Source organism: Rasamsonia emersonii, assembly GCF_000968595.1.
Source record: "Rasamsonia emersonii CBS 393.64 chromosome Unknown ctg1118621760725, whole genome shotgun sequence".
Classification (NCBI taxonomy): domain Eukaryota; kingdom Fungi; phylum Ascomycota; class Eurotiomycetes; order Eurotiales; family Trichocomaceae; genus Rasamsonia; species Rasamsonia emersonii.
The window spans coordinates 1-11071 of record NW_013562779.1 but is presented as its reverse complement, the minus strand read 5'-3'; the positions used below and the strand labels follow the sequence as shown (position 1 = coordinate 11071).

The 11071-nt window shown below is 51.6% G+C and overlaps 4 protein-coding genes across 4 annotated transcripts; 1 reads left to right on the top strand and 3 right to left on the bottom strand.

Moving 5' to 3' along the window:
* Positions 1-422: 422 nt before the first annotated feature.
* On the top strand, positions 423-2165 carry T310_8364 (GABA permease; the record flags this gene model as incomplete). The annotated part of the gene is made up of 3 exons (XM_013468856.1): positions 423-532; positions 601-1161; positions 1214-2165. The coding sequence occupies 3 exons, from the start codon at positions 423-425 to the stop codon at positions 2163-2165; spliced, it is 1623 nt and encodes a 540-aa protein (XP_013324310.1).
* Positions 2166-2275: 110 nt separating this feature from the next.
* T310_8363 (uncharacterized protein) lies at positions 2276-4293 on the bottom strand (the record flags this gene model as incomplete). Its single annotated transcript, XM_013468855.1, has 7 exons — positions 2276-2754; positions 2858-2888; positions 3035-3154; positions 3236-3352; positions 3405-3799; positions 4000-4183; positions 4234-4293. 7 exons carry the CDS (start codon positions 4291-4293, stop codon positions 2276-2278), a joined length of 1386 nt encoding a protein of 461 aa, XP_013324309.1.
* A 792-nt stretch (positions 4294-5085) lies between these two features.
* Positions 5086-8523, bottom strand: T310_8362 (Nuclear RNA binding protein; the record flags this gene model as incomplete). Its single annotated transcript, XM_013468854.1, has 7 exons — positions 5086-7353; positions 7462-7490; positions 7526-7691; positions 7887-8122; positions 8195-8206; positions 8365-8431; positions 8521-8523. 7 exons carry the CDS (start codon positions 8521-8523, stop codon positions 5086-5088), a joined length of 2781 nt encoding a protein of 926 aa, XP_013324308.1.
* A 930-nt stretch (positions 8524-9453) lies between these two features.
* Positions 9454-11047, bottom strand: T310_8361 (Sexual development activator VeA; the record flags this gene model as incomplete). The annotated part of the gene is made up of 2 exons (XM_013468853.1): positions 9454-10946; positions 10999-11047. Coding segments are annotated over 2 exons (1542 nt in total), but the record flags the coding sequence as incomplete, so codon positions are not given.
* Positions 11048-11071: the final 24 nt, after the last annotated feature.

The following is an 11071-nucleotide window of genomic DNA, read 5'->3' as shown; positions in this document are numbered from 1 at the left end:
CATTGTTGTCAGAACAATGTAAGAACAATATATTCTGTTCATCGAGGTGCATGCATCATCATTACTAAACAGAGCATCCCATTCGTCCCCGCACAGCGGATAAAGTGTGGCAAAGGCCGGGGGGTCTCCGCTATCGGCGGCGATTCGCTGCCAATAACAACTCCGACGCAGGCACCTAGGTAATGCCAACCCCGCCCCCAGAGCTTATCTCGACGGAGTATCTCCGCCTGCAGTCAGTATGTAGCCTAGACATGTCGCTGTTTCCCTTGCTTTCCTTTCCTCCCTTGCTTCTGCTGTCCTCTTGTATCATTGACGCTTAAGAACCCGGGCCTTCCCCAGACTTGACTTGGGGATTGCCTGCTCAGTTCTTCCTCTTGAACTCGACAGCGAAATCGGTCTCGTGACTCACTGCTACTTGCACCATGCGACGACCGTCCGTGGAGGCCAGCGTCAATGCCGACGCGGCGCTGGAGAAGATGGGCTACAAAAGCGAATTGCCCCGGAATCTGAGCATGCTGAGTGTGCTGGGGCTGTAAGTGCGATTCATTTCGCAGTTGGTCAATTGACAACACAACTCAACTAACTGGCTGAATTTCGCAGATCCTTCGCCATCATGGCCGCCCCCTTCGGCCTCAGCACGACCCTGTATATCACCCTGACAGACGGCCAGTCCGTCACCGTCATCTGGGGCTGGGTGCTGGTCACGCTCATCTCCATCGCCATCGCCGCCTCGCTGGCCGAGATCTGCGCCGTCTACCCGACCGCCGGTGGCGTGTACTACTGGAGCGCCATGCTGTCGACCAAGCGATGGGCGCCGTTGATGTCCTTCATCGACGGCTGGCTGACCCTCGTCGGGAACTGGACCGTTACGTTGAGTATCAACTTCTCCGGAGGCCAGCTCATCCTCAGCGCCATCTCCCTCTGGAACGAGGACTTTGTCCCCAACGCGTGGCAGACCATCCTCATGTTCTGGGCGGTGATGCTCGTTTGCGCGTTGGTCAACATCTTCCTGTCGAGATATCTCGATTTGATTAACAAGGTGTGCATCTACTGGACCGCGGCCAGTGTCGTCATCATCCTGGTGACGCTGTTGGCCATGGCCGACGACCGCAGATCGGGCGCGTTTGTGTTTGGGCATTATGATGCGTCTGCAAGTGGATGGTATGGCCATCTTCCCTCTCTTGCTTTTTTATACTAAATCATGTCATTCTAGGCCAACCGGTTGGGCATTCTTCGTCGGACTGCTGCAGGCAGCCTACACGCTGACCGGCTACGGAATGGTGGCAGCCATGTGCGAGGAGGTGCAGAACCCACACCTCGAGGTGCCCAAAGCCATTGTGCTGTCTGTTGTCGCAGCAGGGATTACGGGTCTTCTCTACCTGATCCCCATCTTGTTCACCTTGCCCCCCGTCGAGCTCCTCCTCCAGGTCGCAAACGGTCAGCCCATCGGGCTCCTCTTCAAGACCGTCACCGGCTCCGCGAGCGGAGGCTTCGGGCTGCTGTTCCTCATCCTGGGGATCATGCTGTTCGCCGGCATCGGGGCCCTGACGGCCGCCAGTCGCTGCACGTACGCCTTCGCCCGCGACGGCGCCATCCCGGGCTTCCGGCTGTGGCGGAAAGTAAACAAGCAACTAGATGTGCCCGTGAACGCAGTGATCCTCTCCACGCTGGTGGACTGCCTGCTGGGGCTGATCTACTTCGGGTCGACGGCGGCGTTCAACTCGTTCACGGGCGTGGCGACCATCTGCCTGTCGACGTCGTACGGCCTGCCGATCCTGATCCTGGTCGTGCGCCGCCGGAAGGCGGTGCGGCACTCGTCCTTCTCGCTGGGCCGGTTCGGCTACGCGATCAATCTCACGACCATCGCATGGATCTGCCTCGCCGTGGCGCTCTTCTGCATGCCCGTGTCGCTGCCCGTGACGGCGTCGGAGATGAACTATGCCAGTGTGGTGTTTGCCGGGTTTGCCGTCGTCAGCATCGTGTGGTATTTTGTCTACGCCAGGCGAGAGTTCCGGGGGCCGCCGGTGGTCGTAGCGAGCGACGAGGAGGGTCGTCAGGGTGAGAGCGAAAACGAAGATGAAAAGAGTACGGGGGTCATGAGCGGCAAGGCTGTTGTAGATGAGGAGAATGCACCTGATCCAGAAGTTACAGAAAAGAAGACTTAGCCTAGTCCTAGTCTTAGTCTTAGTCTTAGACAAGTATATAGATGAGTGTATATGCTGTATATATACTGTACTGTACATTAAATAGGAGGTATTAGTCGAGATATCTCTCCCTATTCTCTCCAAGCTCGCACTCTTCCAGCGAGTTCGAGCTTCTCTTCGAGAGTTCGTATGGCGGTGTTGTTCTGAAAGCCTTTCTCTGGAATTTTGTTTATTATTTTGAGTTTGTCCATGTAGGTGATCTTTTTTGAGAGCAGTAATGGTATGAAATCCAGACCATCTTTGGGCTCCTTGTCGAAGATTGCATGATCGTTGTCGTCGTTATTGTCCTCGTCATTGCTGTGATTGTTGTCCTTGTCATCATTGTCATTGCTGCTGTCATCGTCGCCGTCGGTCTTCTTATCAACCTTTTCCTTGGAGGTATCTTCAGTGTGTTCAGCCTCCTCAGTCTCCAAAAGCGGTTTGAAAACCATGATGCACTGGAAGATCAAGAGAATTGGAGCGACGTTGATGACCGTAATATTAGATGGTGCTGAGAATATCTGGTAGTTGATGGTAGTATGTGGCAGTTGCAAAGTGCCAAGTTGATAATCTTGATGGCATGTCTAATAATTCTCAACGAGTTGCCTGAGATTAGGCAACGGCAACTGCTCCAGCTGAGGTCTACCAGTCTACTTTTGGCAATCGATATATACCATGCGTCGCTAGGTAGGTAGTAGTACCTTCCTGGTATATTATATTATAGTTACTTGGCTACTAGTCAGCTAATCCATTTAAGTTCGTTCCCCAGACCAATGGTATTCACTTGCCCATCTGATAATTCTCGCTTAATCATCATTTACCTATCTGCGAATAACTGTCTCCTGCCTTACTCTGACTATGCTTCCAGAGAGGTACATTAAGCATGCAAGGAAGCGAGCCACTCTTTTAAGCAATGCTCTCCATGAGTTAAAGCAAGGTCGATACTTCTCCAAAAACGAGTACAAGCCATCCTAATGAAGTTACTCATCCTCCAATGCGTCATAATATTGCTGTTCGATTACGCTGACTCCCTGACCCTCAGAAACGCTCACCAATTGTCTAGTATCGGGAGTTAGATTCGCAGTAAATCTGAAAATTTTGCGAATTTGTGAGATGACTTCGCGGTCTTCGGACGGGCGTTGTCCAAAAACCAGGGCCTCTGTTGACAGCTGCGCGCTCTTAGATTCTTGAGTCCTTAAGTTGTTTTTAATGATATCTTACCACTGTATTTCCTTCAGAATCTTCGCTCATTCTAAAGAAGTTAAACGTATAACTGTCGGTAGAGATCCCGAATACCGTGGTATAGGTTCGACCCGCAGCCTTTCGAGCCTTGTGGACCATGCCCAAGACATCGATTTGCATACGCATACGTGATAGTAGAATTGACTTACCCATATAAGCTTGACATTGGTGATCTCCGTGGCTGACTTTCTCTCTGGACTTGGCTCCGACGACGACAAGATTGAATTCGAGCTCTTCAGCGGATCCATACCACAAAGTATAATCCGCCAGGCCAGACAGCTTTTGCCGTTTACCGCGAATGTCGAGTGGCATTTCGAGGCCACTTTTGTATTCTAACTTCATCGACTTCAGAGTGTTGGACCACCGTTCAGAAGCTTGAGAGCGTTCTCTTATGTGTTTTTTTCTCTAGCTGTTCTTTCTCATCCGCAAATGACAGCATGAAGATCACGTCAAGACGTGACCGGATGACCGCCTCATTGGCAGGGAAATCTCGTGTCAAATACTTAAATCTGCCAAGTACAGTGTCTGTGTTTGATCAGGTTATCGACTATTGAAACTGCAGGGTAGGACTCACCGAGAAATTCAGGTGTAGGACACTTTTCCCACTCTTCAAGACTCCAGTCATATTCTGTATCTGTTTTGGGGCGAAAAATCTTTGACACGTCGTCAGGTGTCAATATGCCGACTGGGAATTCCGGAAGTTGGGGGGGATCAGGATTGGCAAAATCCGGATTGGCAAATTCCAGGAAGTCTTCAACCTGGTCTGGAATCTCTTTGTCAACTATCAGACCTTTCTTCCCTATCTGACAAAACCCTCAACTTTCTTTTCTATTCCCGATAACCACCCGTCCTCGTCTTCTGGAGGCATTTTTGGACGAAGCTGGGGATGGAAGTTTGGGGTAGAGAAGTGGGAAGAAACAAGGCAGTTCTGGTGCCGAAGCTGATTCAACTAAGATAGAATGGTATCATTTAACTGCAGTCCACAGCTAGGAAAAGGAAAAGAAAAATTTATCTATGGGGTGGTGAGACGCTTCTTATATCTCCACGCAAGCAGGCAGAAGCAATGCACAAGCAGGCTCCAGGAAGGCAGGAAAAGCCAATAGGAACATGCTTTACTGAGGGAATGAAGTAGCAGGAGTGTACACTAGTCAGAAAACAGAGATAGAGGAGGAAGCTGCTTTTGCAGAAAAGTATTGCATTGTACCTACGTAACAGACAGACAAGACAGCAGCAAAGCAACCCAACCAACCAAATAAAAAACAAACCCAGCTAATCATTAACTCCCTGTTATTGCATTATTATTAACCCTGACAAGTATAGTATAATCAATCACCAAACCAGATCAAATCAAATCAAACAAAGTCAGACCAAGCAATCAACCAACCAACCACCAATCAACCAAAGTCCTCAGTCCAACAACCCAATAACGCAAATGGAAAGACAAAAGAAGAAGACTCGGAGACAGAATTCTGTAGATAAACATGTCATGTCATGTCATTTCGTTCCTTCAGGACGCCGTTTCATCCATGACGGGGTTCGATTCGTTTCGTCTCGTTTCAAGAGAGAAAGATAATAACAATACTCATGGTCACGGTCATAGTCATGGTCATGGTCATGTCATAACTCATAAAACTTCGCTAGCAAGGGCGGGCAGGCTGCGTCAGAAAATATCATCCGGCCACGTAAAATCCGACGGGACCCTCTTGGACCGCGATTCTTCGGGGGACCGAGAAGTAATAGCCGTAGCCGTAGCAGCAGAGTCGAGCATGTCGCCCGATTCGTAATCGTCGGTCTGCTTCGTATTCGCATATGGATACGACAACCTCGCGCCTTTCTCTAGCAGCTCCTTCGGGACTGGCGGAACGGGGGGAATGTTCTCGTCATTGCCGTGGCCGTGGCCTCCGCAACCATAACCGCCTTTCGTGACGACAGGGACCTTGGCAATGTTCTGTTCGAGATGGGGCTGGTCCTGCAGATAGAAGGATCGGTGGGATTTGAGTTGTGGGTTGTTATTATTAGTATCGGCTTGGCCCGACACCTCCTCGTCTGCATCTGCGTTCACTAGGCGCAGGTTCCTCACCGACTTCGTCGCTTTGAGACGCTGTCTGGACGGGGTCAGGCCGGGAGAACGCTTGAATGAGCGAAGAGATGGCTTCGACGCCTCCTGCTTTTCTCTAGTCTTATTAATCTGGCTGTGCGGGTCTTCTGCCTCAACCTGTTCCGGACGCGCCTTCCCAGCCGATCCAGGACTGTCATTTTCACCCACCTTCTGCGATTTCACCTGTCGGGGAGTCTGCCTCTTCGTGGACTCGTCCGTCTTTCCGCAGTCGGTGCTGTTGCCCTGGGAATCTTCTTGAACGCCGCCCGACGCTTTGGCACTTGCATTGACCCCAGACTCTGCGACAGAAGACTTTCGTTTCCGCGATAGGCTGTCCTTGCTGGCGGTGGCCCGGGATTTCGAAAGCTTGCGTGGCTTCGGGCTCACAGACCGCGCTCGAAGGTCGGAATGATCGATTACGAGGTTGTCTGGATGAGGACTCTTGGTCCGCGCAATCTCAGGCCCCGAGTCAGCTTCTTCAGAAGTTGAGCCCACCTGGTTCTGAAGAACTCTCTCGGACGGAAGGGTGGGAAGAGCGCCCGGCACAAACCGCCTCGCGTGAACGTCGTCCAGACAGATCGTCGGCACCGGAGGCTCGTCCTCCTGTGTTAGTTCACGGAGCTCCCGACGCACTCGCTCCAGCTTGCTCTCCAGACTGCTAACCTTCTTCAGCAGCTTAGCCTGTCTGGCGAGGTCTTTGCGCGATTGCCGCTTCTGCGCGGGCCGGTGAGAGTCTTCATGCGAAGGCCGCACAGGAGAGACATCGCGGTTCCTGATGGATGGTATGCTCAGCGCCGACGTTCTCTTCCGGAGATCGTGGAAGGACTTGACCTTCAGGAATCCCGTTTCGTGCCGTCCAGTCTCCTTCGTCCGACCTGTGGCCGTCTGGGCGTCATCCTGCGAGAGGCCGGTGCTGCTCTGCCGCGAGTCCCCTGCGGACAACTTGTAATCCATCTTTTCCTGTATCGCCTTGAAAGTCGCGTCCGCGATCTGCAGATCAACCCCATTGTTGCCTTTGTTGGCACCAGCAGCGCCCGTGGTACCCTTGTAGCCAGACTTCTTCAGCTCCGCATACGCCTTCTCCGCGCGAGCCTGCCGTTCCTTCATAATTTCCTTCTGTGTCTTTTGCCCATCCTGCGATCCTTTCCATGCGCCAAACGGGTTGAACGCCGAAGCGATGGCCTTCCCAAACCGGAAGATCCCCGAGCCCCTGTGGCCGAGCTGGCGGTCTTGCTTGGTCTCTTTCCCATCGTCCATCGCTGCGTCCTCGCGAAGGAATATGCTGGGCGGCTTCTCGCTCACGCGATCGTTCATGCTTCCCTCGATAAACCGCGACCGCCGCACCCGCAGGACGGGCGAGCCACGACGCCGGTCCTTGGACGACGAGCGCGGCGAGCCCGTGCCCGTTCCGTTCGTCGCGGACCTCCTGCTGCTCAAGTCGATGCGCATGCCGTGCTCGTCGTAGGCGATTTCGTCGCGTAGCGGCCAGTCGTTGGAACGGCGGCGTTTGGCAGAATGGACGGAATCCGATCGCGCATCGTGGAAGTCGTCCAGGTAGTAGCCATTACTATTATTATTATAATTGTTGTTATTGTTATCGAACTCGGACTCGTCAGCGTCGTCAAAGCGTCCTGACGTGTCAGATGTGGCGTCGTCGTTGTCGTCGGCGGCGGCGACAGCGGCGTCGGACTCGACGGCGGGGAACTTGCGTTTGGCGGAGGACAAACTCATGTCGCTGAGGGTGACGCTGTGCGACAGAATGGTCTGTTGGAGCAGGGGGTCAGCCTGGAGAGGATCCAGGTCGAGGACGAGGTCAAGATGAGGGGGTGTCTGCAGGATAAAGCAGTAGTGTCAGTAGAACCGATCGATCGAACGATGTTTATTTACTTATTTTGATTTCCGCAGTAATAAGGTAATTAGTCAAGGTGCAGAACACACCTCCGCATCGGCCTCCAGCCTCATTTGTTCTCCGCCGAAATTTCTTGCTTTTCTTCAGACTTACCGATGGTCAATGTAGTACTGTAATCCTCCTGATTCATGCAAAAGGAAAAAAGAGGCAAAAAACCAAGGGAGAGATAGATAGATAGATAATAGATAGGAATGGTATTTGATGGTATTGGTATGGAGAGGAGAGGAGAGGAGGGGGCGGTTTGTTTACATTTTCCTTCCTTCGTACAGTACAGCACAGCACAGCACATCAGCGACAGACAACAACGCACGCGATGAGCTAGCTGTCTGTCATGTCAACCCCACTACAGTTCTCTGTATGTACAGTACACATTGGCATGAATCTGGTAAATGTGAAAAAAAATACATCCTACAGAAAGAAAGAACCTGCTGCTGTACTGTACATACGTACGTACAGTACAATTCAAGTCAAGCTGGACGTCACTTTTGTCAGTCAGCGATTCTTGAAGAGTTCCGAGAGTAAAATAGTTCTTCAGCGGGTTCCATAACTTACTTCCATTGTTTCTGCAATCCAATCCACTCCAATCCACTCCAATCCGTTCGTTCCGTTCCGTTCCGTCGGGCAGGTGGGTGGGTTCTCCAGTCTCCACATTGTTTACCTTAGGTACTTCATTACTTGGATACCTAAGTACTGGAAACCCTTAGGTACCTATACAAACTACTAACTAGATCGTGAATAGATAGGTAGAAGAATCCTACATACCACACGAAATTTCTACACAAAATTTCTACACTAATCTAGAACTTTTTAGAAAACAAATATTTTGATTTTTTGACCGGGATGTAAAAGAAAAAAATAAATTCCGAATCTAAAAAAAAATTCAGCGATATCCTTGTATATATAATCCAATCAATCCAATCAATCCAACAAACCAATCAAACCAATCAAGGAATCAATCCTATTGTCGAAACGAAACAAAACGAAACCAAGATATACTACCTAACCCTTCTCAGTTGCAGAAGCCAAAAAAAAAAGAATAAACAGCAGGTTGTGAACAAAAAAACACAGAAAAAAAGGCAAACACAAACCATGGGGGTAAACATTGACCAGAAATGAAGATGAAGGAAAAAAAAAAGAAGAATTTCCAGGGGGTCCCAAAACGAGAAACAAACACCACCAAGAGCAACAACAAGAACAAGAAGAAAAAAAAAACCAACAGAAACGATGCGTAGACGTTTATCCCTCTCTTTTCCTGCTTTGCTTTTCTTTCTTTCTTTCTGAAGATTCCTTCTATGGACCCCCCTCTTTTTCCATGACCTTGATCCCGTTTTGCTGACGAGGTGCCAAGGAGCCAGGACCCCAGTTCCCGGAAGAAACAAGTTCTTTTTTTTTCGGTTTCGGTTTTGGTTTTCGGAGAGAATTGAAGAGAAAAAGAAAAACCCGTTCAGACCTGATGTGGTAGTGCTTTTCACAGTCTCGAACTCCTCCAGTCTAGAAGAAGGGAATCAAAGTACATCAACCGATGATGCATCTGCGTTGATGGAATTGAATTTGGAGGTCGGAGCAAAGTGGAACCCGGTCGTGGGGTTTGTTGTTGTTGCTGAAGATAAAACTTTCAAGATTGTAAGACACTAGGAAAGTGTAACGAAGACTCCGAAAAGAAAGGGCTCAAGAAAGGGGTGGGGGCGAGAGGGACAGGAAAGAAAGGAAAAAGGAAATGATTGGTGTCCGATGTGTTGCTGTACAGCAGAATCACGGGAGAAAAAAATTCGAAAAGAGAGAGAGCAGACAGACAAATGTAGGAAACATGTACAGGAGAAGCTAGCTGTCTGGTATAGACGTCGATAGTTGGAATCCATACATTTTTTTTTCACCGCAGACCACCAAGACGAAAAAAAAAAAAGAAGACCGAGAGATTGACTCCAGTCGAACTCCTCATAGAAAGCAAGCCCTTTTGCATCGAAAGAAACGAGCCATGCTCCCCGATGGTCGACTACTAGTTGGTTTTTTTTTCTCGCGAGTCAAACCACTTGACGGACTTTCGTGGCCGTGCTCCCGTCAGCACGTCGGTACTCCATTGACGACGCTTCCCACCGCATATCGGCCGGAGAAGGTTCTGGCACAGCACGTTGCTTGCCGTTGCTCGAGTCCTCCTCGCTATCTGGACGCTTTCCATTCTGAAGAGGGCGATCTTCCTCTTTACCAAATGTCTCGTCATGCGATCGCTTCGTCAGCGTCGAATCCGTCTCGTACAGGACCTTCTTGCCATTCGTTGCAGTGTTGTCACGGTTGATGCGGCCAGGATACTCGGGAGGAAGGTCCTTGATGGGCGGGAGCATGGCGCTCACCGGAGTAGTGGAACGCGCAGGTGGCCGCGTCGAAGACGGATACCGATGGTCCTCATACGGCTGTGGGTTGAATGGCTTGGGCGGCTCCAGACAGGTGGGAGGCGGCAGGAACCGTTCGGTCTGGGGGCGGTTCTGAGGGTATGGGTAGCATTGGGAAGACGAGTCGTAGTCAGACGAATTGGAGGAGCTTCGGGCATGCGCCACAGGCGGGTGAGGACTGTAGGATGGGGTGGGAGGAGCAGGTTGGGGTGCCGGTGGCAGTGGAGGCGTTTGGTATTGAGACTGGGTCGAGCCGAAAGTCAAGTGCGACTGGTAAGCAGGGGCATGCGTGGGCGGTGCTGGCGGCCCAGCAGGAGGTCCAGCAGGCTGCTGGTATGGCGGCGGCGGCGGATAACCATAGTCGGGAAGAGATGGTCGTCGCTGCGCGTCCGATCCATAGGCGTACGGAGCATCCACCGTGCTGTTGCTGGTCGACCGCGGGCGCTCAATCGGCGTGGCAGCGTACCCATCAGGAGTCGAGTACCGGGGCGAGCGAGCATACACCCTCTCGTCGTCGTATTCGTTGTAGTCCTTGTTGCCCTTGTCTCCACGGCGTCTCATGCGAACATCACGACGAATCCGAACCCGGCAACCCTGCTCTGCGACCACACGGCTCAGAGCCGTGCTCGTGGCCAATCCCGGGAACTTCTTGGCGCTGTACACGGTGAAGGGAACCGACTTGACTTCCAGACGGAAATGCAAGAACGTCTTGGGAGCGGTGGGTTTCATGGGCGATGTCTGCGGAATATTGTCCTGGGGAGGCAGCGGCGCATCCTTGTCGGCATCCTTGGCATCCTTGACCTCCTCGTACAGGTTGAAGTTCAGGCGGTACCGGCCCTCGTGACGAACGGACAAGTCGGGGAAGATGAAGTATCCTGCCTGTGCAGGACGGTCCAGATAAGCGATACCAGCCACGGGGACGCCAGTCAGGACCGGGCAGGTCGGAGGCTGTCCAGACATTCGGGGTTGCGCAATCGGGCGAGCCGTGTCCAGCGTGGCAAAGAGAAAGAAATTGGCATTGTAGGCGAATGTGATATCGGTCTTGTGCATATCATTGTTCGGGTCCGACTCGTAGATGCGAAGTTCCACCACAGGCGGAGGGTCCACGGGACGACGGTCGGCAGATGCTGTCCGCTGTCAGCTCGAGCTATCGTGGATAGACATGAAGGGAAGTCGTACATTTGGCGCCAGCACCACAGGCACGAGCACGTTCAGGCTGCTGAATAACCTTCAGATTGTAAGTGATCTTCTT